This window comes from Symphalangus syndactylus, chromosome 6, assembly GCF_028878055.3.
Source record: "Symphalangus syndactylus isolate Jambi chromosome 6, NHGRI_mSymSyn1-v2.1_pri, whole genome shotgun sequence".
In the NCBI taxonomy this organism is placed as follows: domain Eukaryota; kingdom Metazoa; phylum Chordata; class Mammalia; order Primates; family Hylobatidae; genus Symphalangus; species Symphalangus syndactylus.
The window spans coordinates 20,218,064-20,234,851 of record NC_072428.2 but is presented as its reverse complement, the minus strand read 5'-3'; the positions used below and the strand labels follow the sequence as shown (position 1 = coordinate 20,234,851).

General features: G+C 44.2%; 1 protein-coding gene across 6 annotated transcripts in view; it reads left to right on the top strand.

Moving 5' to 3' along the window:
- The window catches only part of LDLRAD3 (low density lipoprotein receptor class A domain containing 3), a 294,823-nt gene that overhangs the window by 160,569 nt on the left and 117,466 nt on the right, over positions 1-16,788 (top strand). For 5 of the 6 annotated variants that reach the window (XM_055281906.2, XM_055281912.2, XM_055281907.2 and 2 more), the window contains one exon: positions 10,953-11,087. In XM_055281906.2, the coding sequence (XP_055137881.1) occupies positions 10,953-11,087 (135 nt within the window). The remainder of the gene's footprint in view (positions 1-10,952; positions 11,088-16,788) is intronic. The other variant, XM_063640997.1, reaches the window with a different exon arrangement.

The following is a 16,788-nucleotide window of genomic DNA, read 5'->3' as shown; positions in this document are numbered from 1 at the left end:
CATAATGAAATGGTGAGAAGAAATAAATAAAAGTTGAAGAAGTGGTTCTGTTTGGTAATGTCTTGACTTTAACAAAAATAACTAGAGAGTTATATTTTTAAAGAACTTTGGTTTGCAGACATGTGTTTTCCAGGTTTAGCATTCATTTTGCACTCAGGAGTGAGGATAAGCAAAAACCCAGTATATATAATTTTTTTTTTTTTTTCCAAATAGGGTCTCGCTCTCATTGTCTAGGCTGGAGTGCGGTAGTACGAACACAGCTCACTGCAGCCTTGACTTCCCAGGCTCAGGTGATTCTTCCACTTCAGCCTCCCAAGAGTAGCTGGGACTTCAGGCGCACACTACCACACCAGGCTAAATTTTTTTTTTTTGTATTTTTAGTAGTATCAGAGTTTCACCATGTTAACCAGGCTGGTGTCAAACTCCTAGCCTCAAGAAATCCACCCTGCTTGGCCTCCCAAAGTGCTGGGATTACAGGCATGAGCCATTGCACCCAGCCAAATTAAAAAAAAAAAAAAAATGTAGAGATGGGGTTTTGCTATGTTGCCCGGGCTGATCTTGAACTCCTGAGCTCAAGCCAACTGCTTGCCTTGGCCCCCCAAAGTACTGGGATTACAGGTGTGAGCCACCCCACCCAGCCCCCCAAAATCAGTATTTTCTTTTAGAGCTTCACAATGCTGAGATTTTGCCCTTTGACTTTTTTTCCTTTCTGCTTTTTGCTGTTTGGCCTCTTTCTTCCGCTGTCCTCATACGTTCTTGGCTGGAGGTGAAACCCTGGGTTGGCTGGCAGCACGGCCCTCACCCCAGTCCTCATTCAGTAAGGACGAGGACTCCAGCCAAGAACTGAAACGGCAGGGTGTCTGGGGGAGCACGATAGAAAACTGATTCAAGCTGAAGATCTTCTGCTACAGCTTTTAGTGTAGTTGTGCCCAGAAAAACCACTGTGTCCTGGACTGTATCCCTCTACTGATGACAAATTCTTGCCTGAATTCTGAGCACCACTGAATCATTTAGCTAGTATGTCTGTGTTTTTGTGCACAGAGCTCCACACTGCTGGCATATTTCTGTAGCTCTATTCATGTCAATCCAGATGAGAGTCCCCGTTTCCTCTTCACCTCTCAGCCAGTTCATCAGTTGTAGCCTCAGAAAGCTGTGTCTTTTATTGGGTGGACTAGCCGAGCTAAAAGCGTCAACAGGAGAATTTTTCCTCTCAGTATTCCAAAGCTACATCATCAAGGTCTCCTTAAAGACTCTTATATGACTGATTTCCTTTGGAAATCTTTCTGGTTTGCCAAGGCTGGGCTGGGTCATCCTCCTGTGTGTTCTTAGACCATACGGGACCTTCTTCAAACAAATGTCACCTCATCAGAGAGGCCTTCCATGACCACCCTATGAAAAATGACCCCTCTCCTCCCCAGTCTCACACTCTGTTTCTGTCCCCTGCTTCATCCTTCTCCACACGTACTGTCTTCCCTACTACATTGTGACAGCCATGAGGTGGTATTATAGTGTGGCTCACAGCTATATTTCCAGTGCCATGTATATTGTCAGGCTCAGCCTTAGTAAGCGACAAACATATACTGAATAAATGGTACTTCTCATGCTTTCTCATAACGGCATATTGACTTGCCTGTATAATATACAAACTTTCAGGGCAAGTGAACTGCTTGGCTGACAGTTACTGAGCACTTACCTTGTGTATGGCCTGCTTCTACATGCTTTACCTGGATGATCTCATTTTAGGTAGATAGTATTATTACCTCGTTTTTATAGAGACATAGAAAGGATAAATAACATGCCCATACTCATACACTTAGTAAGTGGCATAGTTGAGGTATCAACCTAGGCGGTATAAATACAGAGCCTGAACTTTTAACTGTTATATGAATGTGTATTCCCAATACATTTTTTTTTTTTTTTCAGATGGAGTCTCACTCTGTCACCAGGCTGGAGTGCAGTGGCACCATCTTGGCTAACTGCAACCTCCGCCTCCCGGGTTCAAGCAATTCTCCTGCCTCAGACTCCTGAGTAGCTGGGATTACAGGCGTGTGCCACAACGCCCAGCTAATTTTTGCCCAATACATATGTTTTAGAGACAGGGTCTTACTCTATTTCCCAGGCCAAAGTGCAGTGGTGAAATCATAGCTCATTGTACCTTAGACACCTGGGTTCAATTGATACTCCCATCTCAGCCTCTTAAGTAGCTAGAAATACAGGTGCATGCCACCTTGCCTGGCTAATTTTTAAACTTTTTTTTTTTTTTTTTTTTAGAGAAGGGGTCTTGCTATGCTGCCTTGAGTGGTCTCGAACTCCTAGCCCCAAGCTATCCTCCCACTTCAGCAACCTGAAGTGCTGGGACTACAGGCTTGAGCCATCATGCCTGGCTAATAATTATTATAATAAACATTTATTGAGCACCTACTATGGCCCACATGCTATTTTCCATGCTTTGCTCATTTAATTTTTATAAAAGCTTATGACAGAGACGTTATTTTTGTCCTCACTTTACAGATGAGGACGTTGAGGCTTAGAGAAGTTGAATAATTTTTCCAACATCATATAGCTAGTGAAGTGGTAGGCGGAAATTTGAGCCCAGGTGGGCTTCACACCTTCACTTCTAACCACTACAGCAAAATGTATGCTTGGAATTGTCAGCTGGGGCAGATCATAAAAAGTTGAGATTATAAAAGGTTATATTTTATACTCAGCGAGAAGCAGTTGATACAGAGCTGATGCAGGATGAGGAGAGGAAGAAGATCACATGACTGGAGACTGGGGAACTGGGAAATGGTGGCACTTTCATAGCAGTAGGACCACAGGAAGAGGGAGAGGCTAGGAGCAGAGGGGAGAATGTCAGTTTCAGACATGCAGAGTTTGAGGTGAGAGGGTGTTCAGGCAGAGGAACCCATGAGGCAGTAGGAGAAAGATGTTTATTTCTGGGGGAAGGTTTAGGGAGCTATCCACAGAAAGGTGGTGATCGAAGCAGTGATACTGGACTTGTTCCCTGGAAAAGGCAGGGTTGGGTGTTGGACAGGAGATAACCATGTCCAGGAAGCCTTTACCAACAAGGAAGAAACAGACTACCATTAGCAATGACTGAGTTCTGCCAGTGGCCCCTTGCACTGACTCTAGAGGGGTTTTGAAAATTAAAATCCTTTGAGTCCTTAGAGCCTGAGGAAAAGGGAAGCAAGACTGAAGTATTTTTGCCTCTTGCCTGCTTGCCCAGAGTGGCGGCCCTTTCCTCTCCTACAGACACAGAAGTAGTTCCATGTGCAGAATGCGGCTCTACATAGAGTATGTTCTGTCTTGGAGGGGGAAAGGCTGCTGAGGCTGGGGGACCTGGTAGCCTTGGGGCTGGGAGAGGCCCAGAGGACCTGTTGAGCAGACTTTGGAAGGAGGAACTGACAGGTGTCCATAGACAAGCCAAGGTCAAGGCAGCGAGCATTTTCCAAGTCACAAAGGGTGCAGGGTTTGTTGTCGGGATGATTTGCAGGGAGACTGCTTCAGTGGGCTCTGGTTTCCTGGGGCCAGGCGCCCTCTATGCTCTAGAAGAGAAAGTCTCAGTGCAGCCCCCTCTCCCTCAGTTGCCTGGTTTCCAGGGAAATTGCGGCTGGGAAGACAAGGACCGTGTGGAGGCTATGAGGTTGGGAAGTGAGTAGTGACCATCTCAGGATGGAGGAGCCAATGGGAATTGTGGGGGCTAATGACAAGGAGTTTCTCATTTATGTGTTTTTGTCAAGACCGTTTGAGGTAGGAGAGGAGCCAACTTCACAGACTTTAAATGAATTAAAGGGTACATTTCCTAAGTCCTACTGTAGACAGATTGCTTCATTTCCTGTCTTGAAGCTGGTCAGTTGCTTTTGGGAGACCGCAGTGGTCCCTCTTTTAGATGCCTTGAAACCCATCTTTTAGATGTGGTTGAAGTAAACCCTGCCAGTTTAATTAACCACTAAGCGGTTCCCTTCACTCCTGCCTCCCTCCCTCCCTCTGCCGGAGAGAGAGACAAGTTCTTTTTCCTGAGTGTTGTGGCTTGGGAAATAGAGCTTTAGAACCCTGTGTTTTTTGGGGTAATAATAACCAAGGAGCTTTTGAGCCTATGATTCAGTTTTTGAAGTTGACTCTGCAGACAATTTTTTCCACCCCTAGTGAAATAAATATTGTAAAATACAATGTTCCTCTCCCCAGTTAACTGAGTAACATAGTACATTTCTCAGTGACTGGTAAGCCACAACAAGGACAAAGAAAACAAATATTTGGAGCACGTTAAATATGGCTAAAACATAGTGAAACATGACATCCCAGAGGATGAAATGTTTCCTGGTCTGTTTATGATCTGTTCATTGAGCATTTACTATTTCCATGGTCCTGGACCAGGCCCCATGGGACCACAGAAACCCCTAAGATTGTCTACCGTAGTCCCAAATATAATCATTCTGAAATCTGGCTGAGCCAAGTAAATAGCTGCAGAGGCTCTGGAAGAAATGTAGTGAAATCTGAGCTGTCTGGGGTCTTTGGAGAGATCTGCCACTCTGGTTAAGTAGGTCTGCTTAATAACTGAATATTTATGCCTTTCAACACCATCAACAGGAATCTCTCTGAGATGTATCAAATCTTGGCTTTGTCAATATGTACCTTTTTTGGTGACAGCACAGGGTCATTCTTAGGAACATTAATTTTTAGACCAGGCTATAATACAGGGTTGCCTTTGGCTCCTTTTTAGAACTTTCTAGTCTCTTTTTGAACTATTCTAGGCTGTTGTGCTTTTGGAATTCTTTTTAAAATATTTTTATTTTTTAAATTTATGCATATATATGGAGTACAGGAGAAATTTTGTTACATACACATAATGCATGATGTGATCAAGTCAGGGTATTTAGGTGTCCATTACCCAAGTGCAGTACATTTTTGTTAAGTATATTCACCCTGCTCTGGTTTCCTTTTATCTCAGTGTATGTTTGTATCCTTTAAACCCACTTCTCTTCATCTCTTTATCTTCCTCCCTTCCCCCTGCTCACCCTTCCCAGTCTCTGTTATCTATTTTTCCACTCTCTACTGCCATGTCATCAAATTTTTAGCTTTTGGAATTCTTGAGGTTGCTTTTTAGAGCTTTTCTGTCCCCTTCTCCGGCTGTCAGCTTTTATTTCTTGCTGCCAGTTTGTCTGCAAGGCAGTAAGTGGCATCCCCTCTCCCTTTTTACTTGCTTTGTCCTTGGGAGCTGGAATACAGAACTTGTTGGAATTTACGTAAATGGAGAAGCCATAGACCCTGAGAGAGGTGATGGCCTGAGGCCTTTTCCTTGAGGAAGCTCCTGGCACTTTCAAGGCATGAACATTGTGATGTATATTTTGATGGTTGGGAGGCATTTTTCTGTGGCTTGCTGCTGGATTTGGACTGTGTTCCTCTACCATCCTCTGCTTCTGTTTTTTCTGCCCTGCAAAGGATGGGGGAGATTACACTGTGTTTTATGAGGAGTCATTGACAAGGTGGAATGCTAGGTGTGGTTGTATACAAGGATATAGCTATGTCTCCTGAGCAACTATGCCCCTGAGTGTGAAAGATACTAAATATTAAGAGGTGTTTGTGGACCAGGGAGAGCTTTATGATGGGAGAGTAAAAGGGAAGGAAAGTGAGTGCTCACCGAAACATTTCTGCTAGACTAGATGTTCAAAAAATGTTTAGTGAAGTTTCTCAAACATACTGAAAAGGAAAAGTAAAGTAAAATGAACACCTGCATTCCCAACATCCAGTTTCAAAAATGTATCACTGTGTTGCTGTATTTGCTTCAGAATTTTAAAATAATAAAATATTACCAAATATAATTAGAAATTCCAGCCATGCCCCTTTGGGATCTTCTCTTCTCTCCAGAGGCATCCGTTGCCCTGGACTTGGGGTTGTTTATTCCCATTAAAGTTTTTTTTTTCTTTCCGTATATATATGTTTTTTATCCTGCTATGATAAGTAGCATTCTCTTGCATGGGTAACTTCATATTAATGGTATATAGTATGGTACATAGCCTACTACTGACACAGGATTTTTCTGGGCCACTTTGCCAGTTGGGTACCTCCACAGGCAGTGATGCTCCCTGCCCCGCCCAGGCCTTACTGCACCCCAAGTCTGCTCCTGGAGGCACCCTGCCCATTCAGCCCACCTGCATTATATGTTGTACCCACATTCAGTGGTTCCTGAGCTCTTGTCCCATGTCCAAGAAGAATGAGGATATGCTGACAATTTGAAGGGTGAGTGGGGGTAGAGAAGAATTTTATTGAGTGGTAGAACAGCTCTCAGTGGAGAAGGGATGCAGGGTGGTTTTCTCTCCCGGTGTGTCTGGGTCCAGGGCTTTTTATGGACTCAGAATGGGGAGTCCATGCTGATTGGTTTGTGACTATGCAAAAAAGGTTAAAATGAAGACACTACTTAAAGGTGGGCATGACAGTGTAGAAAACCAATTAGGAAAGAGTAGGTATATGTAAAATAGGTGATGGTGGGGATCCATCAGAGGAAAGTGCACCAAATAAGGAGACAGTTTCTCAATCCGGTCCGTGGATTTGACTTGTAGCTTGGCTTTCAGGCTTTAAACTGTCTTTGGCTTGGAGGTGGGGTTTCACCAGGGACTCGCTCCTGTCTGCCAAGGCATTTGTCTGCTTCCTGGCGCCATCACTGCTTGCTTTCCTCCCTCACTATTGTATTTGTGGGATTTATCCATCTTGACAGCGGTTCATTCATTTTTCACTACAGTACAGCATCAGTTGATGCACTATGGCCCTATTTTGCCTAACACCAGTTTTTGTACATAAAGTTGTATTGGAATATAGTATGCCTTCATTTACAAATTGCCTATGGCTGCTTTGTGACACAATGGCCAAGTTGAGTCATTACAACAGAGACAAAGACCAAACAGCTACCAAAACCTACAATATTTACTATCTGGCCCTTGATAGGAACAGTTAGCCAGCCTTGGCATTGTAGCAGTATAACACATGGTATCCTCTTTTATAAGTAAACATTTGAGCCTTTTCTTTTTTTATTTTTTTGAGACATGGTCTCACTCTGTCACCCAGGCGGGAGTGCAGTGGCATGGACTCAGCTCACTTCAACTTCTGCCTCTCAGGCTCAAGCGATACTCCTGCCTCAGCCTCCCAAGTAGCTGGGATTACAGGCATGCGCCACTACTACCCAGCTAATGTTTGTATTTTTAGTAGAGGCAGGGTTTCACCATGTTGGCCAGGCTGGTCTTGACCTCCTGGCCTCAAATGATCCACCCACCTCAGCCTCCCCAAGTGCTGGGATTACAGGTGTGAGCCACCATGTATGGGCCATTTCTGATTTTTTAATTTTACAAATAATGGCTTCAGTAAACATTTTTGTTTCTTCAAGAGTCTTGCAGTGGCTCGCACCTGTAATTGCAACACTTTGGGAGGCTGAGGTGGGAGGATTGCTTGAGGCCAGGATTTGAGACCAACCTGAGCTTTATAGCAAGACCCCTGTCTCTACAAAACATTAAATAATTAGCTAGGCATGATGATATATGCCTGTAGTCCTGGCTACTCAGGAGGCTGAGGTGGGAGGATTGCTTGAGGCCAGGATTTGAGACCAACCTGAGCTTTATAGCAAGACCCGTGTCTCTACAAAACATTAAATAATTAGCTAGGCATGGTGATATATGCCTGTAGTCCTGGCTACTCAGGAGGCTGAGGTGGGAGGATCGCTTGAGCCTAGGAATTTAAGGCTACAGTGAGGTATGATTACACCACTGCACTGCAGTTGGTGACTGAGACCCTGTTTCTTAAAAAGGAAGAAAAAAGAGTCTCTCTAGAGAAGACTATATAGCTGGAAGTGAAATTACTGGGCCATGCCATGTGCACCATAGGCTTTACTATTCCTAAACGTGCCTCCCAGGTGGACGTACCAATTTGCACCCCCTCTTGTAGTTTATGAGACTTCCTCTCCCTCCACATTCTTGCCAATGACCTGCTACTTTAAGACCTTGAGTGTGGTAAGTCTCATATATAGTGGCACATCATCACCAGTGACAGTATACATTATTTCACGTTTTTACTGACCATTTGCCATTCCTCTTATGTCAATTGCCTGATTACATCCTTGGCCCTTTTTTCTACTGAGTTGTCTTTTCTTTTTGATTTTTGAGAGTTCTTTACATATTCTGGCTACTAGTCTTTTGGGTTATATGCATTAAAACCAATCTGTGACTTGGTTTTTGAACATACATACACATACTTGTAGACATACACACACATAAACACATATGTGATGTTTTTCCTTGGAAAGTTTGAGAGGTTGAAAGGGTCTAAGACTGAAGGAAAAGTAAGTAGATGACAGTGGTTTCAGCAAGGATGACTTTGCACAGCTTTCCCCATCAGGACGTTTACATAAGCTTATGAACACCCCATCTTGGAGCACTTAGAATGCCTTTACCAGGCTGTCTGAGTGAGCAGATGGTTACTGATGTTTTGGTTGCATAGATGTGACCCACAGGGTCCTAGAGAAGCTGAAGGCCACCAAGGTGGGATGTTGATGGACACGAGGGTTTGGAGAGCTCCCTTGGACAAAAACCAAATGTGAGTTGTGGTTTTGGATTTCTCCATCTTGGTTTTGGCTGAAGTCAGACCTTGGTTTCAGTTTGATCCAGTTGAGCCATTCTCTGGCCCACAGGGATGTCAGTAATTAAAACTTCCATTTTCAGGCCAGACCACTTTTGTTTGACTTTACATCATTGGTCCATCATCCTCAACACTGAAAGCACTGGTTTCCCCATTTCCCCACCTCTCTGACCTTTCAAATCAAACTTTTGGAGTTGAATAGTTAAAATAAAAAAGGCTTCAGTTCCTTAGATTTAGATAGCGTTGTGGAGTTAACCAAGTCCTTGCAGCTATGATCTCTTTGTGTTCACAACAGCTCAGTGAAGCATAGGGAGTAGATTACAACTGCCATCTTGCCGTTGAGGACCACAAAGAGATGCTGGAGCTGGTGTGGCCCTGATCCTGTAGCAACATAGCAATCTTCTGTGCTGGGCCTGGCGTCTGTTCTGGTGCTGTACCCACCACATGCAATGTGGGTGCCAGCTCAGTTCATTCCCTGAGGTCCGGGATGACCCCTCTTCATCATTACAGATGTTGCTCCTTGTGGGAGGGCCACACTCTGTAGGACTGAGATTCACATAATGAGGGGAATGAGTATAACATTCCCTGAGCCTGTGCTGCTACATGTCAGACTGGGCACTGTACGTTTTCCCACGGATATTCTTTGATGCTCAGATTAATGCTGTAAGTAGCAGGATCAGCTTCTTGGTCTGTGCCTGGCGTAGCCATACGGGGCCAGTGCTTAGCTTAGAAGGGGACCATGCTTGGTTTTATGTTCTGCTCTTGCCATCTTGAGTTTTTAAAATAATTTTTGACAGCAGATCCCAGATTTTCAGTAGGCGCTGGACCTCATAAATCATGTAGAGGGTCCTTGCCACAGATAAAGCAGCTGAGACTCAGAGAGGTGAAGTAATTTGCCCAAGATTAATAAGTGGCAGAGCTGGGATTGGAGTAATTTCTACTTGGCTGATTCAGTTATTGAAAACAGAGCCCTGGAATGAACCTTGTTTGAATCATACTGTGAGTAAATTGTACTGTAGAAATACTAGTTTTCTGTGGAGATTTTCTGTTGTATTGTTAAGTAGTTTTGTGCTGACCTTGTACTGGCCTGTTGTCACACTTCTTCTTAAGGGGAGGGCCCAGATCTGTCATTTCTTTTGAGGTCTCAGAAAGTGCCTAGAATAGGAGCCTCATGGAGGAGCTGCTCAGAAAATGATCACTGACCAGCTAGGTTCATGGGCCTTTTTGTTTGCAAAGAAGAAATCGAGGCTACTAAGTTTACCTTAGTGAGTCATAAAGAATAAGTGAGGAATTAAAAGGCTGATATATAGTTAGGGAACTGGAAGCATCCTACACAGCCGTGGGATCAGATCATGTCATTACTTCCACAGTGGCAGAGAGGTGCGTCAATCCCTGCCTCAGCTACTCCTTCTGGCTTGGCTTTGCTCCGTGTGTCTCTTATGCTACCAGCCATTCACTCTTGCCTCCTCCAGGATATGTCCATGAGGTTCAGGTTTTGCCCAGACCCTTCAGTGGCTGCCGGCCAGCCTTCGGGTTGACCATTTCGGGTGAGGCATTTAGCCTGTCGGGGTGGAGAGTGGCAAAATAGGTAACAGAGACCAGAGACTTGGAAGGGTGAGTGGGGGGAAGGGAGGAAGATAAAGAGATGAAGAGAAGTGTGTTAAAAGATACAAACATACAGTGAGATAAAAGGAAACCAGAGTAGAGTGAATATACTTAACAAAAATGTACTGCACCTGAGTAATGGACACCTGAATACCCTGACTTGATCACATCGTGCATTATGTGTATGTAACAAAATTTCTCCTGGACCCCATATATTTGCATAAGTGAAAAAACGAAAATAGAACAAAAAATTAAAAAGAATTCCAAAAGCACAGCAGCCTAGGATAGTTTAAAAAGAGACTAGAAAGTTGTAAAAAGGAGCCAAAGGCAACCCTGTATTATAGCCTGGTCTAAAAATTAATGTTCCTAAGAATGACCCTGTACTGTCACCAAAAAAGGTAAATGTTGATGAACCCAAGATTCGATGCATCTCAGAGAGATTCCTGTTGCTGGTGTTGAAAGGCATCAATATTCAGTTATTAAGCAGACTGACTTAACCAGAGTGGCAGATCTCTCCAAAGACCCCCAGGAGGTGTTAGAATGAGGCAGAGTAAGTCTCGTGTCCAGGTTTGGCTGGCCAGCCTCACAGGATGGGCTTTGAATCTGCCAGCTTAGAAGATAAGCTTACTGCTTCCTGAGCGGGACACACCCCAGGCTGGAAGAAGTTCCAGGGTCCCCGAGGGAACTTGCTGGCCTCGCTGGTAATGTGCTGTGTTTTCCCTCTGCAGCAGCAAACCCTCTGCTTTGCTCCACCGCCCGCTACCACTGCAAGAACGGCCTCTGTATTGACAAGAGCTTCATCTGCGATGGACAGAATAACTGTCAAGACAACAGTGATGAGGAAAGCTGTGAAAGTTCTCAAGGTAGGAACCTCTCAAGCTCTAAAAAGATAATTGCAACACAACACTGCAATAACGGCACACATTGAAAGGCGGAAAGCAACACCCATCCCCACTTCCAAACACAATAGCTCTGTTAGTTTTTGCACTCAGCCTTGCAGCCCTTGTACAGGTAGGTACCCGTGTTTACATGGCTTTAACTACAACACACCTACCATTTTGAATTTTGTATTGTTCCTGAATTAAATATCATCTATACATTTCTCTTCGAAACTGTAATATGCCCCAACTGTGTTACATACTGTCATGTTGCTCTCCTGTGGTTTTCTGAGGCGCTGCCTTATTGGGGCAATCCAGGTGGTATCTTTCCCTTGAATTACTTCTTTGGGATAAAGTCCGCAGAGTGGGACGTCTGCACAGGTGTCTGTTACACCTCAGCATGCAGCTGTTTTTTTGTTTGTTTGTTTTTTTTTTAAGTTTACATTGCTGACATCATTGTCTGTGCCTGTCAGTTTTACTGTACTATCACAGACGTTCACAGGCATCACAACTGCTGCCCTGTTTTTTTTTCCCATTTTTGCTAATTTGGTAGTCATAGAATGACAGCCTCCCCAAATGCTTTCATTTGCATTTCTCTGATTATGAGCAGAGTTCACCTTTTTCCCTGTCATGTTTGTTTACTACTTTGTTTCCTTTTCTGCGAATTGCCTCCTTGTGTCTGGGCTATTGATTTTGGGGCTGTCTGGTGGAAGCTGAGGGATGCAGCTGGAGGATGGGAAGATGAGCTTTGTTAGGGAGTCTGAGGAGGACACAGTGGGATAAGGTTATGTCCTCCCTTGTTAAAACTGACCAGGTACATTTCTTTACTCATGGACTATTTTTTTAGCATTTCTTCAGTGATTAGAAATACTAAGATTTAAAATGCACATCTGTTTTAAGGCATCTGTATGTAATCTTTCCTATTTTCACTTAGTATTATATTGCTGTGATTCACCTGTATTATTGTTTGTTGTTGGAGATTGTTTGTCTTGACTGATGTTCAGTGTTCTACTGTATGATTGTACCATAGTTTATAGATCTAATAAAAGTGTAAAAAGAAAAGTAAGAGAATGATGGTTAACTGCTTAGCTGGTTAACTCATATATTGGGAGGTAGGATAGATGATGGATAAGTTCCATGTAGTTAGATGTAGGTTATTTTCAAGGTCCTAGCTTTTATTTTGATTGGTGTTTATGCTATTAAAATGAATGAATGAACGAGCAGATGGTCATACATAACCACTGGTGAGAGTGGGCTACAAACCAAGAATTATGGTCAATCTGAATCTATATGCCTGAAGTCCATAGGAAAGAAAAGACAAAATGTGTATTGGCATAGGCTTTGCCAAGATTTGTGCAGAGAACAGCTGTGCGAGGCGAGTCTTAGACAGAATTAGCTTCTGATTGTCTTTGCCTGGAAAATGCCTTTCTTGGGTCAACCCTTCACAGTGGTTCTCAAAGTATAATCCTCAGTCCGGGAGCATCAGCATCACATGAGAACTCAGGAAATGCAGTTGTTCAGGCGCCATTCTAGACCAGCTAAATCAACTGGTGTCGGTGGGCCCAGCTAGAAATGCAGTTGTTCAGGCCCCGTTCTAGATCAGCTAAATCAACTGGTGGGAGTGGGCCCAGCGATCGGTGTTTGACTTAAGAAGCCCTCAAGGTGATTCTAATACACACTGAAGGCTGAGCTCCACCATTCTACATTCACCTGAGAGAGGTTTATAATCCTGCCATTTGCCTAGAAATTTCCAAACTTCTGACTGAACGCAACGTATTGCTGGCCTTTACACAAGATCAAAGTTTTATAAAACCAAACATGCCAATGTCTTGCCAGTGATGGACACCAAATAGGGAACAAGAATACAAAATCAAGTAAGTATTAGCATAGATAGGAAGGATTGGGGAACATTTTCTATGGAGATTGTTTCTTTTTTTGGGGGGTGGCATGGACGGAGTCTTGCTCTGTAACCCAGGCTGAAGTGCAGTGGTGTGATCTTGGCTCACTGCAACCTTTGCCTCCCGGGTTCAAGTGATTCTCCTGCCTCAGCCTCCTGAGTAGCTGGGACTACAGGCATGCACCACCACGCCCAGCTGATTTTTGTATTTTTAGTAGAGATGGGTTTCACCATGTTGGCCAGGATGGTCTTGATCTCTTGACCTCGTGATCTGTCCACCTCGGCCTCCCCAAGTGCTGGGATTACAGGTGTGAGCCACTGCGCCCAGCCTATACAGTTTCTTGTGTGTATGTATCCTGGACTCACTTACTCATGGTGCCCTAAGACGTTCAGTGAAAAGACTCCCATGTCTAAGATGTGGAGGTTAGGCCTGTCAATAGTTTGGGCAACACCCTCTTCTGTGCCCATCCCAGTGTTTTACTGAAGCAGATTTTTGCTTGCCCTTAAGAAGAATGGTAGATCCCTCTGTAGGCTGTTTAAAGCTCCTATTTTTTTTAATTCTGCTTTTCTCTGTCTCCATATTCCACATCCCATAAATATGAGGTTTATGGAGAAAGTTAGTGTGAACACATACATATGAAGCCCAATTCTTGACACATACTTTCCTTAGAATCTCAGCTTTGTGCCTTCCTTAGCCAGAGGGCATCCCCTTAGAAAATAAGCTACATATGCACATGCTCCCAGAAAATAAGGCCCACCAGGCAGTTGGTGACACCTGTCAGTTTCATGGGTATAACAGCCACCCCACAAGGTGGCCACTTGTGGAAGGCATTGCTGTGAGCTACCCAAGAAGAATAACAAGAACAGGAGATGTGCCCATTTTGCCTCTCAAATCCCGTGGAACCTACGTGGTGGCATTGTGCTCTGTACATAGTGGATTTGCTAAGTGCTGAAGACTAGAAAAGACTTCTTGGTAGAGTGTTGTTATTAATGCTGTGTTTTAATTTGCACCCTGTGTGATATTGCACCGTATAGGTTTTTAAGTTATGTGAGTTCAGATATCCACAATCTATTAACATAATAACAACAAGTATTATTATTGTTGTTTAAATTGAGTAGAAAGTTCCGTCATTTCCTCAGTGGGAATCTGCCCTGCAGTGAATGTGAGATGGGAGACAGATCTGGAGTTCCCTTAGCTGTCTGCAATTCTGCAGCCTCATCCCTCATAGGGTGTACACATCTCCCTGCCCTGAGTGAGACTCTGGTATTGAGGGTGTGTCTTCTTGCATCATGTAACCTCTGTGTCTAAACTGACTAACTCATTTTGGTGCTTGACCAAAGGAACCCCAGCGCATCAGTGCTGTGGGAAAACTGACCCACGCTGAGCTCTTTGCAGTATTTTCCTGAAGAATTTCAGAGATATTTCGACTAGACAAAATATTGCCCTATGCCACATAGGATTTGACCCACTGTCATCTTTTTGTTTGTTTTTTTTTTTTTTGAGACGGAGTCTCACTCCTGTTGCCCAGGCTGGAGTGCAGTGGCACGATCTCGCTGCAAGCTCCGCCTCCTGGGTTCACGCCATTCTCCTGCCTCAGCCTCTCGAGTAGCTGGGACTACAGGCGCCCGCCGCTACGCCTGGCTTATTTTTTATATTTTTAGTAGGGACGGGGTTTCACCGTCTTAGCCAGGATGGTCTTGACCTCCTGACCTCGTGATCTACCCGCCTCGGCCTCCTAAAGTGCTGGGATTACAGGCGTGAGCCACCGCACCTGGCCGACCCACTGCCATGTTAACAATACCTTTTGATGCACCGAGTACTCTGCTAAGCACCTCGGTACATGAGCTCACTTAGTCAAACTGTTCTCTCTCCTTCTGCTGGGTGTGTAGCCCTTAAAAATAGATCTTTACTCTCAGTTATGTGGGAAAAAATGATATTTCATCATATTTATCTTGATGGGGTAGAGCAAACTGGCTGGCTCCAAGACCGGAAAGAGAGTGCTTGAAATAATTTTCTTCCAATTTGACTAGGGTATGAAATAGTGGATTCTCCACTTTAGCAACACCAGTTTATGGGAACCCCTCCTCCTTTCTCTCCTTATCTGGGATTTAGTTCCCCTCCTTATCCTTGGCCTTGAAAACTAACAGTACAGTCTGTAAGGAACTGGGCACGAGAATGGGGCCCTGAAAGTGCAGTCATTATTCTGTCTTTATATTCTATATGAGATGTATTAGAGACCAAAGAAGGTTGTGGTGGAACTGAATTTTAATTGGGGCTTCATTGATTGGAAACATAACCCATTTCCAAGATAATAAAGTCATAGCTGTGGAGCAGGCTTTCGATGGCTTTTGTGTTGCTTGGGAACTCTCTGTGGGAGGAACACATCTGAGAGTTGGCAGGTCCTGCCATGTACATGTTGGGAGTGGGTGGCACTCAGGTGGCCTTACAAACGTTGACTGAATGTGGTGGGCAACCTCTGATGATCCCCACCTCCTGCTATTCATGCCTTGGTATAATCTCATCCCTTCAAATGTGATCTAGATCTTAGATCCCATTCTTTTGGTGTGTGTCAAAATTTGTCTACTGTAAAATTTATCATTTTAGCCGTTTGTAAGTATACAGTTCAGTAAGTGTGAAGTATATTCACATCGTTGTGCAGTCAATCTCCAGAACGTTTTCATTTTGCAAATCTGAAACTCTATGCCCATTAAAAAATAACTCCCTGTTCTCCTTCCCCCCAGGCCCCGGGCAGTCTTCATTCTACTTCTATCTTCATTAATTTGGCAACTCTAGGTACCTCATATAGTGGAATCATACAGTATTTAATCATTCTTTTTTTTTTTTCAAGGCAGAGTCTCACTGTGTCACCCAGGCTGGAGTGCAGTGGCGTGACCTCTGCTCACTGCAAGCTCCGCCTCCCGGGTTCACGCCTTTCTCCTGCCTCAGCCTCCCGAGTAGCTGGGACTACAGGTGCCCGCCACCACACCCAGCTAATTTTTTTGTATTTTTTAGTAGAGATGGGGTTTCACCGTGTTAGCCAGGATGGTCTCGATCTCCTGACCTCGAGATCCCCCCACTCGGCCTCCCAAAGTGCTGGGATTACAGGCATGAGCCACTGCGCCTGGCCCAGTATTTAATCATTCTTAAGTGTGTGCCTATCCTGGACTCACTTACTCAGGGTGCCCTAAGACATTCAGTGAAAAGACTCACAGGTCTAAGGTGTGGAGGTTAGGCGTGCCAAAGTTTTGGGCAACACTCTCTTCCATGCCCATCCCAGTGTTTTACTGAAGCAGATTTTTGTTTGCCCTTAAGAAGAATGACAGGTGTCTCTGTAGGTCGTTTGAAGTTCGCATTTTTAAATTCTGCTTTTCTCTCTCTTCATATTCCATGTTTGTGACTGGCTTATTTCACTTAGCATAATGTCCTCAGGGTTCATCCATGTCGTAGCCTGTGTCAGAATTTCCTTCCTTTTTAAAGCTGATTGGTATTCAGGTGTATATATGTCACATTTTGTTTATCTGTTCATCCACTGATGGACACTTAGGTTGCTTCCACCTTTTGACTATTGTGAATCATTATGCTGAGACATGGGTGTATGAATTGTGCCTCGCTTTTAACAAAGAAAATGCAGCAAAAGTGGCGGCTGTCAGCCCCGAGGTTAGATGACGGAGCCACTCTAGCATTGTGTTGCCTGCCCTCGCTGGCTAGCTCTCTCCCACTCTCGAGGCAAGCCAGCTGCCATATCGTGAGCCACCCTACTCAGAGGCCCATATGGCAAGGAACTGAAG